The sequence below is a fragment of the Varanus komodoensis genome, unplaced genomic scaffold, assembly GCF_004798865.1.
Source record: "Varanus komodoensis strain SLA01 unplaced genomic scaffold, ASM479886v1 scaffold2, whole genome shotgun sequence".
NCBI classification, from domain to species: domain Eukaryota; kingdom Metazoa; phylum Chordata; class Lepidosauria; order Squamata; family Varanidae; genus Varanus; species Varanus komodoensis.
The window spans coordinates 57191367-57206019 of NW_025335568.1; the positions used below are offsets into that span (position 1 = coordinate 57191367).

Genomic DNA, 14653 nt, shown 5'->3' on the forward strand with positions numbered 1-14653 from the left:
GCTAGTGATGGAGATGGTTGAAGATGGAGGAGCTTCCTCCACTCGGGCTTGCTCTGGAGTTATTACTGATCTGAATTAGATTTCAGCAGGAGTTTGAAATAATGGTGTGGAGATTATTTGAAATCCTGGAAAGGTAACCATGGTTATCACTAACTTTTGTGCAAATATACAGCACAGCTGAAATGAACATGGAAAACAGAAAGGACAGAGCTTAAAGAAAAAGGAGAGGGAGCCCCAGAGCAAGGTGGCAGGGCATTCCTGATCTCTCAGCCATGGCTACAAGGTCAGGAAATGATACCTCTGCATCAAGCCATCATCTCTGGGAACATACTGCGTTGGTTGGTTGTGCTGGCTGCCATTTCTAGGCATGATTTGTTGACTTCTGGCCCTAATATAGGATCAGACTAAACAAGGAAGACAAACATTAAATAAGAGAGGCCTGAAACAAAACATTGCTGGGGTGAGGCAAGGGGAAACTTTCAAAACATCCCCTTTTCAGATGGAACATTGGACAACCTGCTGCCTGAGGAGAGGGAAGCTTGAAGGTGCACGTCAGACAAGCTGACAGCCGACCCGGTCTGTACTTTCAGAGGTGCCATTCCTTAAGTGGGGCGTTGTACAAAAAACAAAATGGTGGGCACTGCAAAAACATGGCAGCTGTTCTTTCCTTGCTGTATTTCTCTAGACTGATGTAGTGGCCAGGTTTGCACACACAACAAGGAAAGTTGCCATGATTGGTGGTAACCTATACCATGTTTTCTCAACAGATTATCACAATCCCTGAATGTTTCCTTCATTTTCTGGCCCGGCCCACTCTCCCCATGCATCCCAGAAGCCAGTACAAGCAAAACTCCCTTCTTTATTTTATTGTTCCCTGTTTGTGTCAGCTACCTCCTCCTGGGTGATTCACTAAGGTTTTGAGGTGGGTTTTCCTCTTCTCCCTCCTGATTGTAATTCCATCTCTTTAATGATTCCTAGCCAGTCCCAAACAGTTTCTCCTTGTTTCAGAAAGTAAGCAGGGTGATGGGCACAGTGCTCAGCCAATAAGAACAAAGCAAATGATGCATGTGTGTTGCTAGGAAGCCATGGGTAGTAGAGATTGGATGCCTAGAGTGGACTATGATTGCCGCTCTTTCCGTTGGAGCCTGTTTTTTCATCACAAATTGAAACAAGGAGCTCCTGGGTTTAAATGTCATGCCAGACAATCATGGTGAGCAGAAACCAAACAAGCCAATGTTTTTTCCCGAGCATCTGGGCCTGAAATAAGCTGTGGTGATGGACCAGGGCTGGGTCCAGACAACACAGGTCCACAATGGTAAAAAACCACAATTGCTTGCTGTGATGTCCAAGCCAGTCCGTGTCTGGGGCATTGTGGCATAAACAAAATAGCGGCAACCCCTGGAACTTGGTCTCCTTGAGGGGCAAATGCAAGCAGACCCTGCTAGACCACTTAGAACATGACAGCTGCTCGGCAAGCAAGGAAGCAGGCAGTGGATCATGGCATGCGATGCACTCAGTGGCCAAGCTCTTCTGTGACTCAAGGGATTTAGTTCCCCATTTAGTTCCTGACTGGTTTTGTAGCTTGGGAATGTGAAAAGTGTGCTTTCTAAATAAAGAAAGTGTGTATTTCTGTGCAAATTTCTCAAGCACAATCCTCCCCCGCATTGACTAAAATGTGGAAATGTGTTTGCTTTTGCAAAATACAGATTTTTAATGTGCATGAAATTTCAAGAACTGTTTGCAAACATTTCTAAAGAGTTTTGGGACACCTTTGCATGATTTATAAATAGAGACCAGTTTTCTTAGATCCCTATTTCTGATTCAGTCAGGTGAGATTTGTGGTTGGAGTGGCAGCTAAATTTGTCTCCCATTTCACCCCACTTAGCCTATGCTGAACTAGCTTGCGCTTATCTTGTGGAAAGTGCCTATTGGAAAGGCAGAGTTCATTTCACTGTAAGGACCTCAAGTGTATCCCTTCCTGAAATATTCACCTGTACAGCCTTGCATCATGTAAGCAGAGCCACGACCTTAACGTTGGGAGAATAGCGTGGATCCTTTGTTAAAAGGAGAAGGGGAGAGACAACTGGAGACTGCCAAGAAGCAGGCCAAGTTTACATTCCTGAGAGGGCAGCTGTTTTCCTGTAGAGTCCGTAGGAAGGGGACCATTGCTTTCTGTCCGATAACAACAGCAAACTAATGCTGCTGAGAGGAAGTATGGAAACCGTATTTTATCTTCTGTTTTAAACATCAATTATTTTAGATTATTTGGTGGTCATATTTACTTTCTTAACAAGGAAGAAAAGCCCAAGCCTGTTTATCTTGCTGAGTTGGAAAAAAATAGATGTTATTATGTACAAGAAGACAAGAGAACAAAAATCCTCATAGATCTCCTCTCCAACATTTGACAGGAGAATGAATATTGGTTCCCATTGTAAGTGCACAAGGAGCGCCTGCTAGTAATAGCTAGAGAGCCAAAGAAGCAAACACACCCATGGTGGTAACTACCGGCAGGCCCTTTGGGAAATGTCAGCCAAAATATTATTTCCCCACAGCTCAGAAACCACATTTTTGATCGTCAAGAATTGGAATAATATATGTTCACCATTCAAGCTCCTTATGGCCATTCAATGATACATACCAAAGATGAAATACTAAAGAAGAAGAACTCCAGTAGGTCCAATGTAGGGTGGATGGGAGGGCAATAACTGTGGCAGATAAAGAAGGTCTGCCAGGTACGGAAGAGGTGAGGCGAGGTGAGGAGAGGAGAGGCACACAGCCTCGTCTTGCTCCATAGGACATGGCTCTCTCAATAGTAATAATGTAACAATCCTGGGCAAAAGTATTGAGGCAGAGGAACTGAACCCAAAGTAAAAGTCTTTTATCAGTGGAAACATGTCCAGTTTTATTGCACAGGCATGAATGAGATGTGGTGTTAAATGCAAATCTTAAATCAGTAAAGCTGCAGAAGCTAGCTGCCTTCAGAGTTGGAGTAACAATATAGCAGGTGTGCCATGATTTGAAACGACTCTGCCCTTTGTCCTGAACATCATGCTTATCAGTCCATGCCTTTGATTTAAGACCTAAATAACTGGCATAGGCCTTCCCTGCTATCAATAACAAATAGTGTTAGAATCATTCTTATAAAACAAAACTATATAGGCTTTCAGCCAAGCTACTGGAATGATGTTCAACTGGTTTATTGAAGAAAATAAGGAAGCCAAAGCATCAACTGATACAGCTTTGAAGCATCTCTGGAGGAAGGATGTCCGGGCCAGGGGCTTTACCTGACTTTCAATGGAGATCCTTTCAATCCTCCCCAATATCAGGAACAACTGGTGACCAATCAGGGACATCAAGAGATGAACAGGGAGAAGAAGATAATGGACCAGCATTCTTAAATAAAACTTGGAAATGTTTCTTTCAGATTTTGGCAGAGATGTGGCACTCACTGTTTCTGTAACTATTTAGGACTCCCAAAATTAACTGCTGATCAGTATTGGTTACTGATGCAGCTATCAAGAATTAACATGATTCACAAAGAGCTTCATTCTTTTTATGATGCAAGATTTTCTTCTAATCTTTCCTAAGCATGTTATTAGTTAGGCTGGGAGTGGCCCAAGGTCATACCCAGTAGGTTCATGGCTGAATTGGATTTTAAACTGGGGTCTCTGGATCCTTGTCCAGTGCCTTTCCACATTCTGGTATCTTTCACATTGGTATGCTTAGGCATGGTCCATGTTATATTCCAACACATCCAGAGGGAACCAGGGTAGGGAAGACTCCGCTTACCATGGCATCATGTGGCCTCCACTGTGCTGATTTTGCTAAGAGTGTTGAAATCCCAGCTCAGCCATAAGCCAAAGATGTGCGGATTTCCAGTTGCAAATTGCATCTGTTTCTGCGTTCAGTCCTGGGAGGTACACCGTGGGTGAATTGTAAAAAAACAAGAAAACAAAACAAATCCCAAACCTGAAAGACTAAATTTCTCACCTGTAACTATGCATGTGGGTTTCAGATTGTATGTGATGATTTGGAAGACCTATATTTCTTTTTAGTCACTGATATATTTTTGGTTATTGTGAATGGTAAGAATCACTGTAGAGTTAGAGGAGTATCATGCTGATGTTTCATTTCATTCTTGGTCAAGTGTTGATGAAAGTTAAAATGCTTTTGTATTGCAGTTTATATGCATTTGTGATTTTTTTAAAAAAAATTATGTATGCTTGGAGATTTTCCTATAATAAACAGTAAGTAAGTAGTAGCTATTTTATAAATTCAGTTTCTACCCTATTCACCTACCAAAAAAGATGGCACTTAAGGTAGCTTGCAATCATACGAGTAACTTGATTCAAACAATAATAAAGCAAATGCATTAAAGCACAATTGAACACATGACAATAACAGAATAGAAACAACATCCAGTCTAACTTGCACAGCAAAAGCCTGCTTGAATGAAAAATCAGCTACCTGCCAGCAGAAAAGCAGCACAGAGAGAGTGAGCCTGGCCTGCACAGCAGGGAGCCCTGCACTCAGGGAGCAACCACTAAGAAGGCTCTTCGTAGCGTCACTTCCAAATGCTCCTCTGAAGGTGGCGGTTTTGGGGAAAGGGCCAATCCAGAGTATATTAAGAACTGGGGAGGCATGAATGGGAGCAGGCAGACTTTTATTCATTTGTTTTGCATCGGTACTGCCCAAAATACAGCATAGCTTGGTCCAAAGCCATACAGAGCTTTTTTGCTCATATCCCAGCCTTGTGGCAGAAACAGCTGCAAAGTTGTGTAACAAGGCAGTGACGTGTATTAAGAATTATGACTAGATTAATAGTAATAAGTTACTGTTGAGACTAAATCAATAGTGATAATTTACTATTATTACCAATGGACTTTGCACGGGGCTGTGAAAAGCATGGAGGTGGAAGCAAGAGTCACTGGCAATCGCTGCTTTCTCACCCTGTCCACTCTCTGCTCCCTGTGAGCTGGACTTCGTCCCTGAACCCTGAGTAAGCCACACAGGCAAGCAGAATCAGTCTGTCACGGCGTCTGTCCAGTGGTCTTGCCCACCCTGCTCAGGAGCAAACTGGGATGCCCCTCCAGAGTCCCCCAACCATTCCTCATGTTGGCCCCAGAGCTATACCACATCATTTCATGCTCCATTTTAGGGGCACTGCATTGTGCAAGTGAAAGATAAAAGTAGACATCTGGGGTTGGAAGGCACAGAGTCGATTAGCTTACCTTATCTTAGGTAACTAGGTGCTTAGGCACTTGCTTAGCCTGTATCAGTTTCTGCTGACAAAAGTCCCAAGCCATTCCAGCCTATCAGTTTGGCCTGTGTTTGAAACTCTTTAAAAAGCCACGGTCTCCCCATTGGACCATAAAATGTGCACTTGCTGCTGTTTAGGCAGCAGACCATCCAATTGCCCTTTGACATCACTGAGGAAGCCTGCAGAGTTCTAGGCACAATATATAGAATGTGTGCAGTTTGGTATATAGAAATGTGTGTGTGGCAAGGCTCTTTTTGTGTCATGAGCGCTTGCTAGCTTACTGTTTGGATTTGATTTCACTTTGGTAATCTTCATTTTGTTTGCAAGAAACGCTTGCTTGACATTTTGCCCATACATGAACTGAAAACACCTGAACAAAACAAGCAGTGGTTTGTTTAATGAGTAAAATTAAGTTTTACAACCAATATGCATGTGAAAGTCAACAACGTGTCTGTTTGGCCTCTGGAGAAATGCTGACCTTATTTTAAGCATTAAACTAACTTGATCTGGCGAGAACATAATAGTATCAAGCCATCCTTTCATCATCTTTCAGCAGTGGCTTTTGGCAGATAAAATATTATTTTTAAGTTGTTTTGGTAGAAAGTATTAAAACATACACAGCAAAACATTCTGTTTTCCACCTCAGTGCCTGCATTGTAAAGCATTTATTTACTTCATAATAGTTGCAGACCTGCATATTGTCAAACCTTTTCTTCTAGCCAATAGGTAAAGATAAGTGGTGTTGTTTCTTGGATAAATGAATCTTAGCTTTGTTCAGATCTATGGGGCTGGTCATGAAGTGGCTAGTAAATGTTACCACACCATGTTTTCAGCAGAATAGTTGATGCTTTATTGTGTTGAAATAAGCTACCCTTACTGAAAGTTGAGATAGGTCCATAACAACTGCAAATCTACAAGCATAAAGAAATCAGTGTAATAATCTACTTGTATCATGGAAAGGACATTTACGGTGCAATCCAATGCATGTTTATACAGGAAAAAGGCCTACACCTTAGCTGCATAGGACATGCTGGAAACCACTGTAGCCCTTTTCCCTGTCCAAGCCTGCTTCAGAGTGTGATTTCAAGTACAGAATCAGGGGGTTGGAAGGCACTTGGAAGGCTGTCTAATCCTCCAGTCCATCAGTTTTGGTTTCTCACTCATTTTTCTTTCTTGCTTTTAATCTCCTGTTCTTTTTTGTTCTGAATATGGGAACTTGCAAATTTTGGTAAATTCTTCAAGTTCACATTCTTTTTCCAGGCACCATAAGGCTCCTTTCCTCATATGCTGGCTTGCAGTAAGTCCTTCCTGGCTTCTTAATGGAACTCCCGCCCCACTTCTTATCCTGGATTGTTAACTGACTTAATGGGAAACTCTGGCTGCACACAAGCTAGGAATGAAGTACCAAACCCAACACCTCAGAGAAAGACAGGAGGGGAGACTGAAGGAGGAGGTCTCCAGTCCAAACCTCACTTCTGGCTTGATAAACCATGACATCAGAGAGTTAATCCAAACTGGGTTGTTACCTATGCCTGCATGTTCATGCCTGTATCAGAGAGAAAGGGCCTATGTGACAGAGGGCACTCTGTGTTTTTTGGATGAGTTTAAATCAGGCACAATGCTCTGGCAGAAAAGGTTTTTTGTGGCTGACAAACATCATAGTTACTGCTGTTGGCCTAGACTTTTCCCCAGCAGTTCCTTGACAAACATGCAAATCATTTGTGTGATGAAAGTTATTGGAAATTGCATGTGAGGCCTGACTCATTCTAGTAAATTGTGTTCTTTTCTCTCTTTTTTCCAAAGAGGAGTGTTCATGCTACCAACTGTATCATTGACTACCTTGGCCAGGCCTTTTGACTCATCAGGCCTGTTTGCAAACATGTGTAATTACAGTATGAATAGAATTTCCCTTTGCTCATTTTGGGCTGACCTCTTTTTTGACCCCCAGGCTAAGAGTATGAAAGGGGAAAGAGAGCAGCTTAATGCATTGCTGTCCCCTAAGTTGCACAACATTCTGTCTTTGGGTGGACTGATGTAAGGACAAATAATTGGCATCAGTACATCAAAGCAAAAGGGAAGATGGATGGTTCAGTAGACAGTTGTGTTGCATTCCAGAAGCTGACAGTTACAGTCACTCCCCGAGTTAACAAAGTGTCGGGCTTCTGCTTTGAGCAGGTTCCAGGAATCTTTGTTACCCCCCCATGCCTCATAAAATGCTAATCCTGCAGGGTGAGCACAGATACTTCCTTTCCCCCCAAACCATCAGGAAGGGGTGTGGGGTTCCAGCCACAATAAGAAGCTTCCCTAGGGTTTGTTTTCAAGGCCAGTGCCATTACTGGAGTCCAGCTGGGCTGTTCATGGGATGCTGACCTGTCCACTTGGGAAAGAACACTCATTTAAGAGCCATCAGTTTTATTTTTTGCAGCCCAGAAGCATGGGCTGGGGGCTGCTGAGGTCTCAGCTCTGCTTCTTCACTGTTCCCGATCCTCTCCCTGCGCAAAGTCAGTGCTGCTCGGCTTCTTTGGTTGGCAGCCCCCCCCCCCCCCCCTGCCTTCATGGAGGCCCGATGCATCTGCTTCATAAGATGGTGGGAAGTAGGGAGAGGAACAAGAAGGTGGGGTTGCCCACTGCAGTGGGGAGGGCCATGGACCTTGGGTTCCTCCCACAGCATAGGGAACCATGTCTGAGGCCCCATACAACCCCAATGCTTCCTTCATCTCAGCTGTCCATCAGGGAACTCCTTTTATAGATATGCCAACACACATCATGGATCAGGTTGTAGATTTATGGATCGGTTTTGAGAGTGTCCAGACCTCCTTGGTCAGAATCCCATGTCACCACCCTGACATTATGAAGTCAACTTCTTTTTATACAGTAACAAGGAGAATCAACACCATATCTGGCTTATTTCAAAAACAGTTTCTTTCTTTTTAATGGTGTGTTTTGATAAGTCTTTAACTGATGTATTTTAATGAAATGTTTATGTTTAATTACATTTGAGCTGTATTTTATTATTACTAGCTGCATGAGGGAAGCAGGAATGTAAACACAACAAATAAAGCCCAATAAATCACTATTTTTAAAAATCTGCAAGAAATAAGTAGGTTTTTCACATGGGCCTTGTGCAATGGAGTTTTGATAGTGCAAGGAAAAATACAGTTCATCGTCATGAAACAACAAATGATAGTAAAATAAATGTTTCAGGAAATGTCAAAATCAGTTCATCCACATACCCTACAGAACATATAAAGTACATACATTATTGTTGTTATTCCATGCTATCAGCTTAGGATAACCCTATGTATGAAAGCCCTCCAAAATGCCCTGTCCTTGACAACCCCACTCAGCTCTTGTAAACTCAAGACTGTGACTTGCAGCCAGTTCATCTCATAGCTGGTCTTTCCCTTCTTCTTTCACCCTTTCCTTTCCCTAGCATGATTGTCTTCTCCAGCGAGTCTTGCCTTCTCATGATGTGCCTGAAGCATGACAGCCTTAGTTTTGTCAGTTTTGTTTCCAGGGCAAGTTCTGTTTTGATTTAATGTTGGACCCTCTTGTTCCACTTTCTGTCAGTTCAGGGAATTTGCAAAGCTCCCTTGCAACACCAGAATTTGGTACCTTCAAGTTTTTTTTCCTTTCACCTTTCTTCACTGTCCAGCTTTCACACCATGGCTCTTTCCTTGCATTACATGTTTCCGCTAACTAACTAAACAAATAAACAAACAAACAATACTTGGTGTTCCGAAGAATAGAAGATATTTGGGTTTTGCTAATGTAAGATGTCTTTCCCATTTCTTTATTATTCAAGGGACCTGAAACTGGACAACATTCTTCTGGATGCAGAAGGTCACTGCAAACTGGCTGACTTTGGGATGTGTAAGGAAGGGATCTTGAATGGAGTAACAACTACTACCTTTTGTGGAACGCCAGACTACATAGCTCCAGAGGTACGAAAGGTGGTCTGTGACAAAAGAGTTTCTGTCTTGCTGGTTCATGCAAAGGATCAGTTCATACACATGGCACTGCCACCTGATTACTTGCACACCATCATATTCATCATATGTTGGTGACTGTGATGTGGCATTCCTCCAATAAGTTGGTGGCACGGCCTTGCAGCCATTTCCATGCACCTCGTTGGGGTATGGTAGTGCTTCTAAGACGAAAGAGACCAGTTCATGATTCCTTCTAGCTGATCCAGGAATATCTACAGAACCATGGGCCTGTGTGGCATGTGAAGGAAACCCATCAGGAACACTGCAGGGGTAAACAAGCCCACAGTATATAATGCGCTGAGCAGAGTGGCCTTGTGGCTCCCAAGCCAGCTTCTAGGAGATCGTAGTGTTATTGAGATTCCCAGTTCCAGGGCTGAAAAAGAGTTCTGATGTCATAGCTGGGTGTCTGTGCTCCAGTTGTCCACTGTAAGAGCTGCTCCTGTGAGGTCATAAAGCATCCTTGGAGAAAAGGGTGAAAGGATGCTGACAGCAATCCAGTCTTCTTCGCTCCCCATCCAAAGTGCCACAGCCAGACAAAATTGCCAGCCTGGCTGACATGCAGGGTGGGAGGAGCACAGAGGCAAAGAGCAGCTCCGTGCTCCTCCTACCTTGCACTGAAGACATGCAGTAACTGAGTTCAGAGGCTTGGAGGCATCCCCAAGGGCTTGGACTGTGCCCTTAAAGACTTTTTAAAAGAAATGGTGCATCCTTACAGCACTGTCCTAGAGGAGCACAGTACTTTTAAGTTGCGGTTCTAGCTGTCCGCTTGTGTTCTTCCCCATGGAATATGATTTCATCTGCTGCTTCTTGTAATGTGGAAGAAGTACATATGGTGGGGATAATGTGCAAGAAAAGATAATATGTGCAGGACACGTCCCTCTTTTTCTTCTTTCACTCAAGACCAGACTCCATCTTGTTCCACAAATGGTAAGAACAGAGAAGGAACCCCACCTATCTAGTCTATCAACTTGCGAGAAGCTGGCAAGCAGGGCTGGAGTGCCACACTCCTTTCCTCCCCTTGCTCCACAGCAACTGACATTTAAAATCATAGTGCCTCTGAGCTGAAAGGTGCTATATAGCCATCTTGTCTGAATGGGATGGTGTAACTCAGTGGCCTGCACTAGCAGAGGGTTGAACCAGATGGCGTTCTGGCCCCTTCCAACTCTACTCTTCTAGATTCTATGAACATAACTACAACTCCGGCCAATTAGTGTCATTGACTGACCTTAGGTCCTAGTATTATGAATGAAATATTGGAGAAGTTGATTTTCATAGGCCTAGGATACCATGTACAAAAATGTTCAATTGCCAGTGTGTCTTTGAGAAATTTACCTGGGGGCACATGCAGTGGTGTTTCTTTCAGCCCTTAATTCACTTTTTAAGACAGCATGAAGTGTGAGCCTGCTCATTTTTGTAAACCTCACATCCCTCTCTTTCTCTTGGCTTCTCTAACAGATCCTCCAGGAATTAGAGTATGGTCCCTCTGTAGACTGGTGGGCACTAGGTGTTCTCATGTATGAAATGATGGCTGGGCAGCCCCCCTTTGAAGCTGACAACGAAGATGACCTCTTTGAGTCCATTCTCCATGACGATGTGCTGTATCCAGTGTGGCTTAGCAAAGAAGCCGTCAGCATTCTGAAAGCGGTAAGGCTCACCCTCTTTTCCTCCCTTCTGAAATCTGAATTTTCCTATAACAGCTCAAGAAGAACCACCACTGGGAGTTCAGCCACAGTTCAGAGTGCTACTGTCAGTCTAAAGTGGTCTGGGATGAATTACACTTCTTGTGGGAAAGGGACAAAATGTTTGTGTTCTTTGTGGCCACATTACTGTACAAATGTATGCACTGGAGAATCATGTTTCAGGAAAAAGAAAAAACGTAAGCAAACTGAAGTGCCTTATCAAACTGACACGACACATGGTGTTGCTGCTATAGTGGGGGGGAAATTATGTAATTAAGGAAAAACAGCCTATGCATTTATGTTGGGCCCCTATCCAAAACATACTTTATGTAGTGAAGCCTGATCCTTAACTGCGCTGACTTAGAAGTACATCCACTGATTTCCCAAGTAAATCTTCATAGCAGTACAGCCTCATAAGCTGACATGTGTCCTAGTAGCATTTTTAGCATTTTTAAACATTTTTTTAAAAGTGACTGGGTTCCTGGAAGAGAAAAGGCTCTGTGATCAAGGCAGAAAATCAGCCATTATGTTCATTTCTATTCTGGAAAGGAAGCGGAGTGCTGTTTCCCCCACCAAGCTGAATGGTGTGATTACAAGTTTCTTACAGCACCAAGAGCTGGCTCCTGCCCATGCCGCTGGTTCGAGGCCATCCTGTCAACTTTCTCTGTGAACCCTGAGGTCTAGGAACACGGCTTGTAGCAGGAGCTCTGCAAGGGGACACCCATTCTATGCTCCCTGTATCACTGGAATGCTCCTCAAAGAATTACAGGCAACTTGAGACAGGCAGCATCAGGAGAGCAGTAGGTCCGTAGCATCCTAGGGTTGGATGCCCAGATCCTGCATCCTCTCCTTTAGCCTCAAAGTGGCCTTAAAAAAAAAAAAAAAAAAAACTTGTAGAAAGTCATACACTGCTTCCTGCAAAATCTGACAAGTTGTTTTCTCCTGCCATTAATTGATCTCTTATGTTTATACTTTTCCTTTCCTCCAAGGAGGCCAAATTGATGCATGTGGTCCTGTTCCTCCCTGTTAGGTATTTTATCATTGCAACCTGGCAAGGTTAGTCTGAGAGTCAGTGACTGGCTCAAAGCCACCCAGTGGCAGAAATCTTAGTCCAGATGCCTTAACCACATGGCACACTTCCACCTGGAACCTCAACCCAGTTTCTTCAAAGGAAAGGCCAAAGAAATGTCCCAGACACTATGCGGAACTTGTGCTGTATAAGCCCTGGCATGGAAATGTCCCGTCCAGTAGGACCAGATTCCATGGCAAATGGCTGCCAAACACTGTGTTTGTTGCATGGCGGAACCTTGGTGGCCTCAACATGGGGGCTGTAGCAAAATCCCACTGATTTCATGTGGGTGGGAGCAGCGGTATTCCCAGCTTCTTTCAGGTGGTAAGGCTGAATTAGTGGCGTTAACAGACCTGCATCATTGAAAGGATCCTGCCTTGTTGAAAGGATGCATGTAAAGGATCCTGTCTTGCAGCAGCTTCTCTTGGATGCATTTTGGGCTGAGCCTGGTGCTTAAAATTTGTATTCTTCATCTTGTACTTCAGCAGTAAGCAGTTAACAGAAGAGCAGGAAAAGCAGCGGAAATGGAGGGGCGTCTATGAATTTGACTGCCAAATATTAACAAGGGATTAGCTTTGGAACACTTTGTTTCCTCACATTGTACTGTGAAACATTGGTTTTGTTCATCAGACACTGTAAATCAGAGTGCTGTTAAGACTTTTTAAAGCATTTTTGAGTAGCTTTTGCAGAATGGCCTTTGCTTTCTATTCAGTATTATTTTCTTTGCACCATTACTCTGTGATTGATTTATATTTCCCAGAAATGCTTTACAATATCAGCAGCCCTGAATGTTTGGTACCTAAAAAGGATGAGAATCTGGGATTGAATTTCTCTAAACTGAATTCTTTACTGGGCTCGCTTAGCAGCACTTAGCTCCATTTCTTGACAGTACTGAGCCCTGCAATTATTAAAACGTTAAGACATCTTGTGACATCTGGAAATTCTATATCTTTATTTCAGGATTAATTAGGCCCTAAAGAGCTAGAGTAATATGAAATGGAGGAGTCTGGGGGTAGTGTTTATGCTTTGCATATGGAGGAACTCAGATTTGGCTCCTGGCACTGTAGGTTAATGGATCCCATATAAGAAAGCTAGGAAGAATTTTCACCCAAGACCCAGGAAAGCTGTTGCTAATCAGAGCAGACAGGACTAACCAAAATGGTCAGGCAGCCTCATATACTTATGTACTAATAGGCCACTGCATATGTTTATCATCATCATCAAAAGTGTTTCTGAGTATCTTGCTCTAAACACTCTGATTAAGGAGTTGAGTCTCCCAGGTAGATGGTAGGGGCCTCAGAGCAGCACCTTGAGCATCACCTCATGCGTGTGGACAGTGGTCTTACTTAGACCAGGCGAGACCATTAGCCCATCTAACAAGTATGGTCTGTTCCAGGGCTGGGCAGAAGCTGTCTCTCCAGAATGTATGGAGTGCAAATCCCACAAGCCTCTGCCAGCATGACCAATAGTCAGTAATGCTGAGGGTCGACATCTAAAACACCTGGAAATCTTTCTTCCCTCTCCCTGGTCTGCATGATGGACAGCAGCTCTCTAGAGCTTCAGGCAAGACTTGTTCTCAGCCCAATCTGGAGAAGCTGGGAATTGAACCTGGAATCTCCTGCGTGCAAAGCAGGTGCCCTGCCACCAAGCTATGACCACATCTTCTCTCAAGGAGAGGGGCACAGAAGACTGCTGAACAGAAAAGAAAGATGGCTTCTTTCCATTATAAACAAACAAATCAATCAATCAATTGATCATTGCTCATTATAGGTTATTCTAAGCAAATGTATTTGTTTCTTGATTGCTTCATGCATTAAGTTTTTATGCATTAAGTAGTGCTTTGATCAACACAGTTACGATAATCAGTTGGTGAGAGTGGCTGCAGTTTATTCCCATAGTATGTCTGAAATGGTCTAGTTCTGTCCTGATAAAGGTCTCTGTGAAAAAGACCTCTAGCTGGCTGGAATGTGTACTCATAGTTGGTTGCTAGATGGCAACAGGAATGAGAAAGATTTCTTCACTTGCAAATTGTGTTGAACTGGGAAGAGTACCAGGAAAACCAGTTCAAACTCAGTGCTTTATATGAACTTCTCTGCTCCTGCAGAGCCTTCACTTATGCTCCTCTGCACTTTGATTGTATAATTTTCCACCATATAATTAATGCTTTGTGCACTTTGTTTTTCCTCCAGTTTATGACAAAAAATCCAAATAAGCGGCTCGGCTGTGTGGCAGCTCAGAATGGCGAAGATGCTATTAAGCAGCACCCATTCTTCAAGGAAATCGACTGGGTTCTTCTAGAACAAAGGAAAATCAAGCCACCCTTCAAACCTCGGATTGTAAGTAGTGCTATGAATTTGTGCAAGAGAGCTTGGTTGAAAATATGTAAAAGTTTTTGTTTTCATTTATAAAAAAAAGTTGATTCTTATAAATTGCTCTGAGAGTCTTGACTGATGAACAGAATAGCAATGCTTTGAATCAATCAATCAATTGATCAATACATCAATATTATAATACTGCAGTAAAACTAAAAGGCCAAAATAGCCCAATATGTGCCACGCCAAGAGAATCAGACAGTTGGTGTCTTCAAAGGTAAGTGTCATATTAACAAATGTTACACTGTGAGATGACCTGTTTGTATCTATTACAAATGCCAAGA

General features: G+C 43.1%; 1 protein-coding gene across 1 annotated transcript in view; it reads left to right on the forward strand.

The window, feature by feature from the left end:
- The window catches only part of PRKCE (protein kinase C epsilon), a 390706-nt gene that overhangs the window by 343084 nt on the left and 32969 nt on the right, over positions 1 to 14653 (forward strand). Inside the window, exons 12-14 of the mRNA XM_044429676.1 lie at positions 9066 to 9204; positions 10705 to 10893; positions 14187 to 14333. Coding sequence (XP_044285611.1) covers positions 9066 to 9204; positions 10705 to 10893; positions 14187 to 14333 — 475 coding nt within the window. The remainder of the gene's footprint in view (positions 1 to 9065; positions 9205 to 10704; positions 10894 to 14186; positions 14334 to 14653) is intronic.